This window comes from Augochlora pura, chromosome 7 (genome assembly GCF_028453695.1).
Source record: "Augochlora pura isolate Apur16 chromosome 7, APUR_v2.2.1, whole genome shotgun sequence".
NCBI lineage: Eukaryota > Metazoa > Arthropoda > Insecta > Hymenoptera > Halictidae > Augochlora > Augochlora pura.
The window spans coordinates 13,357,512-13,373,864 of NC_135778.1; the positions used below are offsets into that span (position 1 = coordinate 13,357,512).

Here is a 16,353-nt window from a genome sequence, read left to right on the forward strand (position 1 = left end):
GTTCTTTACGGTAACAAAGAACCAACGATATAGAAATTTTTATGTGTGGCTCGAAGAACACACTGAAGTATGCAAAAGTTAATTTTGTAAATATATATTGTTTGTATACTAATTTTGAGAAGTGTTGGCACTTTTTTAAATAATTAAAGGAAATTAAAATTGGGAAATAGTAATAGGGGCTATAGGATCTATTGTATCCAATATCTCCTGATAATTTCTTTTTGATGGGTGCCGTTTGATCGAAACTTTATAGAAATAGGTAAGCCGTTTGTTCATTAGCCCCATTTCATTAAAAGAGGAAGAGGAAACTAAGAGATTTGGAAAAGACGATAGAGAAATACGTTTCATCGTGACGCCCTGCGGGCTTGAAGAACAATAGGCACACCTTAGTCCAGGACAGCTGAAATCCCCCAACGAATCTTGCTAAACGATCATGAATTTTATGAAACGAACATCCTCGAAGAATGACCAGAATTTTTATCGTCATGCCCAAAACATGTTCACGTTAATAAACAAATGACTACCACATATTTAAGTTAAAAGTTTGGAATATCATTAAGACTTCAGAGATAATAGACTTCAGATAGCAAAGATTGCCCAACCATAATTTCAAAACGGGTGCCGGAAGTCTTTGGCGATCACCTTGAACCTCGAAGATACCAAAAACGAAAGACGATACCTTACTACCCCAGCACAGCCAAATTGCCAAGCGGTAGGAATAATGGTAACACTTCACCCTTGGTATCCGACAAGACTGGATACAAGAGTAGCAGAAATAATCAAACCCTAGAGCCGCTGACAGTAGAACCCCATTCGTTTCCGAGAAAACGAAAAAAGAAAGATAAGCAGCGTTCCGCGTAGGAGTCGGCCGGTCCCGAAGAATAATGGAAACACCTTGGCCCGTTAGAGCCGAAATTCCCTGACCATTCTCTCTAAATGGGCGCCGTTACCACAGAGGGTTTGTTCCGGAAGGGAACCGGTGGCACGTCGTTACCGGGGCAAACTACGTCGTCGACAACGCCGGTCGGTAAGTGCAGTAGGTCCGGTAGGTCGGTGGCCAGCCACCTAGCAACCTGCCGTTGGCGCGTGTAGGGTATCCATCCCTGGAGGGCCTCTCTCGGTCTCATCGACTCCGTAGTCGTCTGGTTGCTCTCCTTGACCCGGTGAGAGCGCAGGCGTTCGTCCGCCCTACCACGCGGGGGTGGTGAACCAGCGTCGTTTAGGCTCCGCCTATGGCTGGCCGGGATCGAACCAACCCCCTGGATGGTGGCCACCGAGCGACCATGGATGACGGGATTGGGCACAGGGAGGGCGGTTCGCAGGGTGTCGGTGTTCCGGTAACAACCCCCGGGGGACGAGAATCCACGGTGGCGGACCGCCAGTGTCACTCAGAGCGGGTCGGCAAGATGATCGGCTGCCTTATCGCGGCACCGGCCACGTCTAATCGTCGATCAAAAGGTCTAATCCTATCGAACGCGATCCACCGTGACAAGATCATCGTCCAGGAATCCGCTACGTTTGTTCCGCTTCCGTTACGTTCGCGATCGTAAGAAGGCACGAACCACCACGGGGCTGATATGACCTGGTCGTTCCCGTCGTCCGCCGGACTACCAACGATACGGACCTCGTTCACAGTGCGACCAACAGCGACCAGGCTGACCAGGAGACACTGTCCCGTGTAGGCTGCCGGCTAACCAGCGGCCGCTGGCACGCGGGAACATTCCACGCGATGCTCGACCTCAAGAGCAGCGGGACCACCGCCGCGGAACTGCCGAGGACCACGGCGTTCACCAATCTATCCATGCTGTTCGCCGGTACGTTTTAATAATCCGTGCGGCATAGTGTACACTATTGTTCTTTCGTCGCACCGAAACCACCGGTGTCTCTCGGACAGCTCTCTGCCTCGGATCGGCTACGTTATCCAGTTGTCCAGTTCTGCGGTTTTCCAGTGGGTGGATCAAGTGAACTCGGTGAAACCTGCTTGGGCATTGTTCCAATTAAGAGTTGAGGGTTAGGGCCACTGTCTGTGGAGAAGCTCTGCAAGGTGTAGACGAAGGGTATCGGGCTTTGGTTCCTGTTGGTGAGAAAGATGTACCAGGTCCGACGAAAGAGGACTCGCTTGTGCAGCCTGTTTCCTTTCTTTGCAACTTCGCTGTATTGGAGATGGTTCTTGTCTTACTTGACTTCTGGTTGCCTATAGGGTTTTGGCACTGTGGAGTTGCCACTATATCGACGTTCTTTATCTTGTGGAGAGACTTTGATTGAACGAATCTCTGTGTGCTTGACGCGGTGAAAATCTTGTTTCAGAGCTTGCTAGAGTTAGTTGTCCAATGAAAATTGTTTTATTCATGCGAAGAGTTTGTTTATGTTTGATCGCAGGCGTTGCTTGTCTAGCGAACTTAGCGACATTTAACAGATCTTCCGATACGTGTAAATCAGCACGCATTGATTCTTTTCTCAAAGATCATTGTTGGCTGAAAGTTTTACAGTTTTCATAACATTTAACGAAATATAAAGTCTACTGCAACTGTAGAAGCTTCTTGCACCTGTTTACTGTAGACAGTTGTCATATATTATTCAGCAGACATTCCTTTGGAGCAAAGTTAACGAATTGAGGTTCATTAAAAGGTTATAAAATTCTATTTCATAGGTTCAAAGTTAAAGCTAGTATTTTTAAAATCATTGGAAATCGCTCGTTTGAAACCAAAAATACGGTGTTTAACACGTTGACGCCGGCACCGATATTCACGATTTTCTCTGTGAGTCGGCGTCCGAAATTTACAAAAATTAAATAATTATGTTAAGTTTATAATATTGAATTTCTATGTTTTTACTATTGAATATCTGTTTATAATGTTCGGATAAAATAACATAAACCTATTTTGTAGTATCTATTTTGTGAAATGCAAGCAAAATAAACAAATGTACGCAGCCCACGGGTCTGACACGTATGACCCATCGGTGGGTTAAGACGTCGTCAACGTGTTAAACTACCAGATTCTCATCACAGATTAAATAGTTTTGGTTTTAATAGTATTCAATGTGCATATTAATTAAACTTGGGGAGATGCATTATATTTCTCAATTACGTTTTAACAGTTCTGGACTCTGACTATGATTCTCAGGAACAGATATGTCACTATGGCGTTACCTTCAAATATACACCCCGTTTTCCACTAAAAACATACTACAATAATTTGATTAATTGGCTTTTATGAGACATCGCATAATTCGCACAAATATTCAACCCGAATGCTTTATGGATAATCATTCTTATCGCAAAGAACCCTTCAAAGCTCAGGAGGCTATTTAACTACGTAATAATTTAATAGTAAACAGAAGAACATGCAAATATGATAGTTAGCATTGGAATGCCACTACTATTAAATAAATTCAATAAAAAATCCACAAAATTCTTTGTTGAACGCGCAGTTCTGGGATGTGAAACGTCATTGTTCGTCTCTTGAACAAACACTATGATTCGATCTTGCTATAGTTTTTAGATATACTCTTTACAATAGCTTTAGTTTGAATTGAGATATAGTTAAGCGTATAAGCATGCTGCAAATTTTCCATGAAAATTCATACAATCAAGAAACAAAAATTCTCCTCTTTCGTCAAGTAAATTATTAATGACAAAAGAGTGCCAATCAATGCAGTTCTGAAAAAAGTCGTAGCGCAAGGGTTTAATAAAAAAAAATCATAGCTTTCCGAATAAAATCATCGTCTATTAGAGTTTTATTCTGAGACATTGATCGAGCGGATTCCACGCCCTTTTGTCAGTGAACTTTGACACTGATTTTCGCCGGAGACCCGGAAATCGAGGAAAGTAGATAATGCGTGTACCGCGAGTGAGCACGGGGAACGTGAAATTCGAGGCTCCCATTAATGGACTCCGGGGCATCGAGATCAAATGAAGGGGCCAAGACGAAAAGGTCGACTCGTTCCGCGCACCTAAGCCGTTGTTTGCACAGAAAGACGGAGAGTTTCTGCGGCAGCATGACGTACTGCTGCACGTATGTACACAGCAGGGCCAACCCTCGTGCCAATAACTGCCAAATGAAAATATATCTGTCTGCAAACAGACCGGCGGCTGCGGAGACACCGCCCAACGTAGCCGCGCGGTGCCGTCGCGGATATCGAAACTCGCCGATTTTATTGTCCGAGCCCGTGGAAACATAAACAATACTTGTTGCTGGTTGTTTAACTATGCGGTGCGCGGTCCTGTTACATAATTAACCGTCGCGCGCCGGGGAACAGACCGTTTACCGCGAAACGTGACTTGTTGTCTCGCGCAGAATAATTTTCCGTAACAATCTTTAAATCCTTGCACTACGATTCCTTTCACGATGCGTTGACTAGCACTTACTTATATTAGTACTTACTTATATAGCACGTCCTTAATAATTACCCTAATAGGACCGGACGGTTATTGGTTCTTGTACTGTTGTTATTAACTTTCGTTTCTATACGTCGATAATAGAAGAATTACATTTGATTTCATTTTAGAAGGAATTAATAATATTAATATTTAGTAAATCTTACGTGAAGTCTTTATCACGAGTCTGACACGTTATTATAGTGCAAGGGGTCAATCTCGTGTATCGTGAAAAAATTATTGTCGTCGGTTGTTTAGAATGTCGTATGATTTAAAAGGAAATAGTCTGTACATTGATCTTAGTGGAACGTTATTGGAAATATTAGTTCTCTTTAACCTCTTTTAGAACAGTTCGAGTTTGGGACTTCGAACTGCACAGCTGAAAATATTTCAATGAATTTTTCTAGAGTTATTGAACAGAAGCTAGCGAAATAGAATAGCATTGCAGCGGTGAATATTTAATTTGAAGAAATACAAGAAGATACAAGACGATGGAAAGATAGTTCACATGGAGGACGAGTTGACTCATCTAAGCGTCTAACAAATGAATGATAAACAGACATATCATTGGAGTATTTGATGATAAATAGAGGACACTGTCTAGACGTGCATCTTCTTTAACTGAATAATGACTAAATTGTAGGGGTCGATTTGTATAAACAATTTGTAGAAGGTTAGGGACAAACACGTCTATCTGAGTCCATCCCTGTCAATCACACTGTCTTGTTCATCTTTGTATACTGTGGGATCTCGATTAACCATTGATCAGAAAACAAACAAGTTAAATCCATTTTATAGCAGTAAGCAACAATCGACACAAAATAATTGTGACAGAATTTCTCACAATCTTGACGTTGCTATTAATAAATTAAGAATCTTTCAATTATGGAAACATTTGCCATCTTAGGTAAAAGGATTTCTAATTCACACTAAATGAATTTATTCAATTCATTAAATCTAAGCGATTGTTTCTTGATACATATATCGAATGAAGTTAGGAACTCAATCTTTTTCAGCGTGCCGTAGATTCGCGCGCATTATAACTTCATCAAATTCCCAGGTGATCGCGTATCAGTCAAAACTTTGATACATGGAAACATTTGTGATCTTAGGTAAAAAGATTTCTATAATAACTTGCACTAAACCAATTTATTCAAAAATCTAAGCGATTGTTTCTTGACACGTTTAGCGAATGAAGTTGGAAATTCTATTTTTTTTCAACGTGCTGTATTATAAAGTCATCAAATTCCCAGGTGATCGCGTATCAGTGGAAACTTTGATACAAGCTCCGGTGTCGTAACTTGTATAATGGGCCCGAGTCATGAAGTATCGAAGTCGTGGGAAGAGATCGAAGCAAGAAGCAAAGTGAGGACATATTTCCCAGGGAAAAAGTTTAACCAACACCGTACGGCTGGTTCCGTCTAAATCATAATTCGAAGCCACATCACGCAGGCCCGGTGTCATTAAGGTGTCGTAAAGATTTTCCCGGAGGATTGTTTTTCAACCGACCGGCCGATCTGATATATTTTATGACCACTCGCGATTCCCAGAACTGATTAACTTGCAATTGCAGACGGTATATACGTCTTCTAATAACGTGACCTAAAAAACGGTAAGGCAAAGAACGAAAGGAGTAGACATGTAATCTCTGTCCAAGGATCGCGAAGTACAACACGTGCTTCGTACTTCGTCCGCTTCGCCAGGCCGATCAATGGTGGTTTCCAACTTCCATGTAGTATAGTCGATTGAACGAGTAGTTTATGTAGATTTAAACGATAACTGACCGGGCCCGCCGAAAAACACCATGGAACTTTTTAAACGAACGACGGACCTGTATTTATTACAAATAAACGTCCGGCATCGTTCCTTTCTTTGATATGTGCTGTAAAGTTTAGGAGATACTGCTTATTCTCGGAAAATTGACATTGCGTGACTAATTTTCTACTGTCGGAAACATTTTCAAAAGGAGTTAACTGTTGGCTGGTTTTTACAAATATACTTCTTCGTAGTTACATATTAATATGTTCTGATGCCTTACATATTCTTATTTCTAGCAATTTATGATTCTAAAGTTTTGAACGATGCTGCACCGAATTACTTGGATGTTTTATGTTAGAGGAAATGATAAAAGTCTGAAAACTGAAAGAAGAATATTTTGTAAATTAAGGTGAACCTATTTCAACAGTTGAGCATTGGTTGTACAAAATTATATTGATTGAAATTACGATTGAATTAATTGTTTAAAAGACAATATAGAGAATTGTTCGACTTTTGGTGGTACTAACATAAAGGAACTGTGCAGAATCTTGTTAAGTGTTAATATAAGTAATATTACGCTACATGGTACAATACAGTTTGATTTTTTAATACATCGTGGAAGCAAACAAATGGTAATTATTTATCAGTTTTTTCGGATTTAATTACAGATGCCAGCAGTTCGTACAAAGGAGGCTGGAGCCACGCCACGTCGCCGGCTCCTGGACAGGGTAAGTTTCAATATCTTTTGTTGTCTAATAAAAACTATGCTACCGCTGAAAAACGGTAATAGCTAGATTGTGGATTTTTATGCAAAATGAAAATTGTCTATATCAATTACAAAAAACTAAAGTAAAATTAAAGTTTGTTATCTCTCTTAATGGTTCCGATAGTGTGAGAACAATGTGACAGCATCTTTTAAATATTGTCATCTTTTCATTAGTTGTAACCTCCTACGACCTTCTTTGCGCAAAATCGCATAGACTGCGCAAAAAATTAAATTAAAATATTAAGAAAATGAAATGAAAATTAAAGATATAATTACCTATATTTCTTCTGAATCTAATGTAACGTTATCCAAACCTTCAAATATAGGCAAGTCATCTTCATAATTTTCATCGTGAATTTTATCAAAATCCTCGCTACTATAAAGTTCTAGTAATTAATATATTGTTGGTTAAGACCAATCGTCCTAACTGAAGGTTTATCTTAAGAAAAGGATATAAATCGCTTTATAGGCAGCTGTATGTCATCTATCGAGGCCGTCACAATGAATTAAAAATGTTTGGCTTCAGACAATATCAGTGACCTTAAAAATCCTGAATCACGAGTTTTTAGAAAAATCTGAAGAATCCCTGACTTTCGTGGGCGCAGTGGTTCCCTGCCGGCGAAAAACAGACCCCAATCGATCCCGGGTCGCTTTATCGTTGGTCGGCTAGCTAACACGAAAAAATTGAACGGGTTCTGGTCGTCGGATTTTCCTAGGTCGTTCTCGATTCGCCACATGTAACCCGAAGGGCTAAAGGGTGGCGGCGTGGGCGTCGTTGGGTGCAAGTTCACGCGCCGCGACTCCGGGGCTCGCTCGAATGGGACCCGGCCCTCTTTGTGTGTATCCTCTCTACGTCGGTGGTACGCGCGTGTGTGTGCGCGCGCGCGCCCGAGCAGGGGGTGGACTGTCGCGTGTATGTGCGCGAAGGTGTGTGGGTGGGCGTCCCGGCGCTTTGTGGCGCGTTGAACCGCGGCCCCTTTGTCGTCGGCAGAGCAAGCCCCGGGGGCTGTGTAGAGACGCTTGGCCGCGCGGCAACACGGAACAGCCGCGGCCCCACCCTGCGGAGAGAACGCGCGCGGAGAGGACGCGGACGCTCGCACAATCATCTCGCGGAGAGATCAGAGAGGCCTGCCAGCCCGCGGGCAGGTTGTTATAAACGGCTTCTGGCCTCGATCCGTCGCCCTGGCCAGGTTACAGCCAGGCGCCGCCATGGATCGCCTAGCAAAGGGCGAATTAACGCTCCGATTCGTCGCCCTGGGACTGATTCCGATCGCTCCAAGATCCGACTACGAACCGTCGCGACCAACGCCCCCCCTCCTCCTCCTCCTCCTCCTCGCCACTCCGCGCTGACGGAACTCTATCGACCGATTAATTGCCTGGGAATGAAAAGCGATTTCGAGACGATTACTACGGGGCAAAATACCAGAAGCCGTGTTTTTTCAATCGACGGTGCTTTGATCCTGTTTAGTATACGGCGGTTACCTGTTTCATAGTCAATACTGAGTTGAATGAAACATATAGTGCTAGTTGAGAGCTTGCATTTGCTGTGATGTATTGCGATGGTTAAAATCGAAATGGTTAACTGTTTTCTCTAACTTTATTAGGTTGGAGATCTTTTAAGGTTAACATGAGGGTCCTTTGATTTTTTATTATGTTTTAAGGATAGTCTTCATATTATTTTTTAGTCTCCATGTGGAAACATGTTAATAATTTAGTTTCTCCATTACTCTTACTCATTTTTATCCAGAAATACAGTAGATCCATCGTTATCCGAATTAATCGAGGGAATATGAACGCTGGAATAATAGAACAATTATTTAGATACATTGCTAAATGATATTACCTTCTGCAATAAATATGCTGCATATGAATTCTCTCAGATTGAACTATTGAGGACATAAAACATCTTTTGACAGTAAATAATTCAGACATCAGAGATTCAATAAATATGGTGCTATCGTAACTTAGCAATATTAGCCCAACCATTAGAATTAAACCTAATACAGAAGGATATAAATATTCGAATAATAGAACGTTTTACTTAAACACTGTGCTAGATAGAAACCTCACCGATTACGACAAATAAGATTGCACATGGATCGCCCTAGATTGAACTGTTTTAGATAGAAAGCATCTTCTGATGACAGAGAATTCGGTCATCGTGGGACCGAATAAGTTCCCATGGATCTATGAATCACCATAGACAAAACACGAACAGTTTCACAGCAACAAATATCATTGAAACACTTTGCATTTTTCAAGATCGTAGAAACGAACGCATCGACCGATACGGTCGAGAGAAATTATTTGTACGGCGGGGAAGCGATCGTGATTGAGTTTGCGAACGAATATTGTGTTACCGCTGTTTTCTTTTGATGCAAGTATTTATTAAGCGACGGTATTACGCCGGGTGCCATCCCCATAGAGAAGGTTAACACGTACCGACACAATCATTTCGCAGAGATCACAGCCCCGCCCCGGGGGTAGTTTCATGTAAACGGCTTGCGGTTTCGATGCCTCGTTAGATTACAATCGCCACGGATCGACTATCAAAGAGGGAACTGGTGGTACTGTTCACGCATACGCGTTCGAGTGTTTTCGAATTAAATTTCCGGGATGGAATATTACAAAACATTTTTGCTGGGATTTACGCTAGCTAACGTTACAATGAAAACGAGCATCCGATGCCTATAGTAAAGTCAATACAATGTCTGCATTATCATCAATATTTTTCTGCTATCTATTGTAGCATATACTATTGTAGCATGTATTTGTATTTTAAGTATAATCAATTTTTTTTCGTTCAACAGTCGATATACATATTTAATTGAAGTGGACATAATATTTTAGTAAATTGTCACATTGCTATGCAGAATGACTTATGACTTCGCAAGAAAAATATAAAATTATATAATAAAGGAATAGTACTACTTAAATTTTTATTTTATACACTGCTCTATATGATGTTTTACCTGTATATGCATGTATTACCCGTTGCCTTTTCTAACCCTATATAATTCGATATTTTTATACGAGTACAACATAATCGATGTAACTTGAAACTAATAAGTATAAGAAAAATGTTAATTTACTGTAATATATGAAGTAAAATTTAAAAATTGCGTTGACTCCGCTATAAACTCTTTGATTACAAAAAAAGAAGCAACAGAAAAAGATACGGCACTGTGTTTAAAAATCGAATGAAATTAAAAACTTTGATAAATCAGCACGTGGCTTTAGTGAGCTGTAGAGAGTTAATTTTTATTTTATATAGTTAATTATCAAATCGAAACGTGTTGCAAATGTAGTTCGAGGAAAATGATTACCCCGTTATATCGCAGCCCCGCTGTCAGTGTAAATTCGAACACGTAGCATTTGATCTCGGCTAAGCCGCGTTGCCTCTAACTTATTGTTAGTTTACAGTTTGTGGGATGACATAAAAGGGAACCGGTCGCCGTCACGAAGTTCATGAAGTTACAGGGAAGGGGCGCGCGACGCGTGTTGTCCCCCGAGGCGCTTTGCGGCTCTCCCGCGCCGTGAAATTGAAATTACAAACTGCTCCAACCATGCCTGGACCACCGAATTAATTCTCTCGTACCTGTGACTAGTGACGGTCCAGTAATTGCCTTGAATATCATCCGTGATCGGAGTCGATGGAACGATCGAATCGTGGGGTGTCGCGAAACGCGAATTGGAAAACAGAATACAATTCATGCCAACAAAGTAAATCCAAAATATAAAATTGACGACGTTTTTCTCACTCGTATATTCGCATAATATAAATGGGATTCTAATAATATGTCATTTACAACCATAATATATAGCCATAATATAACCCATTTTTGCATAATATAAATGGGATTCTAATAAATATGCATCAATTAATATATTGCTTAAATTATTTATATTTCACTGACAATTTGAAATTCCTATAGATCTGGCAATTATTATTTGCAATTAAACGCAGAGGTGTCAAAGGACACCTAGGTACAGGTAAGCAAAACATCGCGGTAGAAATACAATAGTATTAACCCTTTACAGTCGAGCGGTGACTCCGTGGCACCACTAAAATTGTTCTCTCGCGTCCCGAGATAATTTTTATACCAACAATAGATTTAAAAAAATTGTTAAATAGTGAAACTGTACGAGTGACTAGAATTCTATTTCGTATGCATAAAAGTGCACTTCGTTACATAGAATCAAAGTACTATTAGCTAAAAAAATGATTTCAGATTTACAGTTTAATGGTTTCGAGTGTAAAGGGTTAAGAACGATATCTGAAACAAAGCCTATAGCGGTTTATTATAATAATGAACGAATTCGAATTTCGTTGTTTGGATTATGGCAAGACATCATTTGTGTTGTTCCGGGAGGCCGGATTCTTCTCAACAAGACCGAATTCACAGTGCCGAGCAAATGAACGAGGCGAGACCAATCCCTCTCTCGATACGCCGGCATTACTGTCACCCGCGGGGACAATGACAAACCGATGTTCGGCTCGGCTATGAATTAACGCGTTCGGGATGTATCTGGTGCTCGGTAATTCGAGCACGACCATTAATGTTGTTCGCGTGTTCGCCGACCGAAACCTGCCACAAGTTTCGGGCAGGATCGTGCCGGGCGTACTCCAACCATCCCCGAACCGCGATCTCGAGTGCTTTGTTCTCGTCTCTGTTCACGCGATGCCGTAAAAACTTGAGTGGAACGAGAAAGGTGGAACACATTTTTTGTCCCCGCCGTTCCCCGTCGCACTTTTGTTTTCAGTGCACAGGCACGGCAAGAGGGCACCCTATATATAATACTCGACCGGTCGTCCAACATTTTTCTTTTACTATGCATAACCTTGCACTAGCGGCGACGAGGTCATCGATTTCAACGGCGGGGTGCTCTGATGGATCTGGCGCACTGGGCGAACCGATTACACCGTGCTCCTAATAATTTCACTGCTAGATGCAAACGATTTGCAAGTCGAGGGAGCAACGGTCGCTTCTTTCGCAACCGACGGCTCTTGCAAATAATCTGATAAATATGAATGTTAGTCTTTGTTTCTAAATTAAGACAAAAGTTGAATTGTTCTGTTATCGAAATCTAGGAAGAAGTGGACAATAAATTTGACGGTAATCCAGGAATACTGTAAACATAGGTACGCAACAAACATTTCGTTTTCTTTTACGAGACAATTACGATCGCAGTGCGGTAAAGAGGGTTAATCTCGATGCCCGACCACATTTTAAAGAAAAGCTAAGAATTTGGTATTCAAAGATCGCAAATGGGGGAATAAAGATGCTAATCGTGAGCAGCGACAATGTTATGCTGTTTGCCCCCCTAACTCCTGGAATCGTTCTTGATTCCTATTCACCGGTGAATCACGGTAACCGGGGGGCCCTGCGATTGTATGCATTTTTCGTTCAAACGGCCATTTTACCCTAGAAATCCTTGACGGGGGTGGTAAGCGGCGGGGGGTTGAAGGCGGAAGGTAGGAGGGGTGGTCGTTACCTACAGTGTCGAGGTGTATGATAGTCACGGCATATACGTGATCGGGACGCGTGAGCAAACTGCCAAGGCACGCGCCGTGCCAGAGCACGTAATTATCATAGGCAAGTTAGGGTCGCCCTCAGACACCCTGAGAGTGAGAGAGAGAGAGAGAGAGAGGAGCAGGGATTGAGGGTCGGTCGACTCGGGTCAGGAAGTCACGCGAGGCGGACCCGCGGTCAGACGTGAAAAGAAGGAAGAGGAGGAATACTTTTATTGTTCTACCAGTTGTCTTAGAGTCGCTTTTCCTGGCCACTGGGCAGAATCCGTTGAAAACGGGGGTCGATAGGCCACGGACGAGTCGCTGAACTATCTCCCTTCTCTGGCTGCACGGTTATTCTATTGAGAACTCATTGGGGACTGCTCGGATCACTGAAAGATGCTGGGAATTAGGGGTAGTTCGAATTTATGGCTCCTTTGAAATGTTGTCGGCTTTGTGAACGCCTCAAAGACCAATCAGTCATTAATTTGATATAATAAAATTGAGATAAATAAAGATTTTGCAAATTAGTCCTTAAAAATACCACAAAAAGTCGTATTTCATTCTTTAAAGTAACTTTTACATTATTATATTGGTTTAGATTTAAAGTAGTTTCGATTTAAATAAAAACAGTACACGTTTAAAAGAAATACATTAGTTTTGAACTTAAAACAGCTACGAATGCAAAGATTTAATAATAAAAAACACAATTATTGATGTAATATTACATACAAAATGAACTTAATCAGAAGAGTAGTAAACGAAAACTTTCAATGTCTTTTTTATAAAGAACAATTCGCTGTGAAAAATATTGTTTAGTCATTCATTTTAGTTTATTTTTAAAGACGTCGACTATATTGATATATCAACCGAAAGATCCTATTATAAAGATGTGTTTGCATTGCGTAAATCATTTTCAAAGAAAAGTGGACTTTTACTGATTATCTTCTAAGCCGTAAATAAAGATAACAGTTGGCCGAATAATATCAAGGAATTCGTGATCCAAGTTCATATTTGGAATAAATAAATATAAAGTAAATATAATAGTAATATAAAGATTTACAATAACAGGTGTCAAATTTGTCTTACCACTTTCCACCGCAAACATAAGCAAAATATGAAAATAAGCAAAGTAAAAACTAATCGTAGCACTTCCTGAGCACTCACCCAGCTCAATCGTCTGCGACAGCCAATGAAATGGCGCAACGTGGCACGACGAGAGATGATGGGCGTTCCTAATCGTCCAACGTGACTGCTCGCGCGCGCGCTTCTCGGGATTGTGCGGACTATATCGGCCGACCTACGGAAAACAGAAGAGCGTAACGTTGCGATAGCGTGATAATAAGAAAGGCGAAGCACGATTACAGCAGGAGACTACCGTGTTTTGCATTTTATTAAATAACTTCCGATGGGCGAAGTGTTGAGACAGACAAATGAAAGCGGCCGGTGCGCCAAGGTGAGCGGTGATTTACGCGATACACGGGGATCTCGAAGCTTAAAGGAAGGAGTTTCGTGTCGGTACTTAATTGAACCGAGCCTGATAAGCATTGCCACGGCCGTATCGAAGCGTTTTCGCGATTCCGTGCCGAAGGAAATCCTCAGCGCGTTAAGATTCCAGCCGCGACAAGAATCCTTTTTCCTCGGGCCGCGCGGGGCCCGGCTCTCGGGCCGTGTACATGTGTGTGTGTGTATGTCGCATTCACGCTATACGATAATTAGGAAACGATTAATTTTCCTCCGCGTAACACGTCGTTACAAACGGGATTTGCTACAGCTGTTTCTTATCTGACGAACAAAGGCATATTGCCTCGAGCACGAACCACGTGAGCCCGCGAGAAACCGCCCGGCGAAACACAGTTGCTACGCTCCGGAAAATTAATTGCAATTCGCTATATGCATTTTTTATGCATTCGCGGATCGGGTCGGAAATTATTTCTTATTCGGCGCGCCGTTATCCTCATGCGAGACAAGCAGGCGAAAATGTAATTATTTGAGTTCATGGGTTTCGGCGGGTCGATAAGCAACTCGCTGTTATGGTATTAGTTCCGATATGGTCGCGGCACGGTTTACGTTTTTGCTAGATTTCGCAATTTCTCTGTGATTGCTTGTAGTCGTCGTGCAGGGAACGCATTTTATTTTTCAGCAAAGTCAGAATCTTTTTGATAATTTATTCGCGATACCTTTCGACATTCTTTTCCTTTTCGCGTGAATCGTAGAATTCTTTTACTGCTACGTGCGGTGGATTCTTTATTTTCTTTCTTGTGACCCGATTCTCCGTGGTTAGCCGTTTGGAAGGCAATGTGGAAGGCAATATTTTTATTTTTCAGAATTTACAACCCTCCTTTTCATCTTTCTAATAAATCTTTATCGTTCAACGTTTTCCAAGAAGATACCGCATCATAAATGTCGATACTTTCATCTTGCGATCTTTATGTCCCATTTATTTATTTTTTGCGACCAGGTGAGTAAGTCTCCGAAGTTCGACATACTTCAGAGCTACCCTACAGAAAAGAGAAAAAATTATAGTGATGTCATATAATTTCATCGTCGCAATGAGTAAAAAAAATCTCTGATGATTTCATCGAGGGTCAAGCAACATTCGCGAACTATCCAATGAATGATGTTTATTTACCGCAAACTATGATAATAATTAGAGTATGAATTCTATACATAAAACTATTAATGTGCTATTTCCAACTGATAATTGTTATTAAAGGAAAAAAGAAACTCCTAAATAACAGAGTTTCGTTCCACTACACAAATTCGCTAAGATTTTCGCAAGCTCAAGTAAGATTATCTACGCTTGATGTTGGTACAATTGATTCAGAACAATATTTAATTTTTACTATACAGCTGTCATTGAAAGAAAAGGAAATACAAAAGTAATAGAATAATATATATACTTACTGTATATATTTGTATATATTTACTGTATATAGTCTGTTCTTTTCTAAGTGAAAACCTGAGTAATTAGTCTTATAAAATATGCAATACAAACTGCCGGCAAACGGAGAACATAATAAAATAACGATGTAAACGGCCGATATTTAATCAAGTTATCAAATTTTTAGTAGACGCGACATATTTCCCTTAATTCGACGAAAATTTTGAGAAAATGTTCTCATTTACAAATGACTTATTAATACTATGACGTCTGGTGGCTCCACGTTGGTGCCATGCAAAAACTAAACGAAAGTTAATATTGCGTGTTCTGTTTAACTAACAGTAAATTACAGACGTAGGAACTTTGTGATTTCATAAAAACCCGAGCCCTTCGATAATTTCGATAATGGCAAACGAAAAAGAAGACACAATCATACGTGATGAGTGTGTGGACATCTTGTCGACCAGAAATGAAATTATGTACATCAGTTCCACCGACGCCACACGAAAAAATTCTACGTGCGGACGGCATAGTGTTAAGAGTGTCTACTGTATCTGGTACTCGACCAAAATTACAGAACGAAGCAGAACCGATGCAATATCATTCGAAGAGAACTAGGACAATCAATGATATAAAATGGAAATTTTCGGATTTCGTCGTTCGGCCAGTCGCAATAGCGCGAAAACGGAAAGAATAGGCGAACGTTAATATCCGAGAGCAAAGAAAATAAGCCCAGCCGACAAGTTTATCAAACGTCGGACCCCGGTCAGATTAAGTAGCATGCCGCTCGTGTACCATTGATAGACGTTCAACGACGCACGGTTAAAGTGGAAACGCAATCCGTGCACACCCCAACAAGGAATCAGAGATGAATACGGGCCGATACGCCGGGGGAGAGGGTGGAAACCCAGCCGGCGATGCGTGAACGTGTCACGCATAGCCACGTGGCTCTGTATGTACTACCGAAAGACATAATACGAGCTGCGACAAGCGACTTCGGAACGTGCCTCGGGCCGAGACCCCTTCTTTTCCAATATGCTACGGACGTTTCCTTT

At 41.3% G+C, this 16,353-nt stretch overlaps 1 protein-coding gene across 1 annotated transcript in view; it reads left to right on the forward strand.

Annotated features, from left to right (window-relative positions):
* Positions 1-16,353, forward strand: part of Ets65a (DNA-binding protein D-ETS-3) — an 87,750-nt gene that overhangs the window by 45,943 nt on the left and 25,454 nt on the right. The window contains exon 3 of the mRNA XM_078184700.1: positions 6,805-6,864. Within this exon, the coding sequence (XP_078040826.1) occupies positions 6,805-6,864 (60 nt within the window). The remainder of the gene's footprint in view (positions 1-6,804; positions 6,865-16,353) is intronic.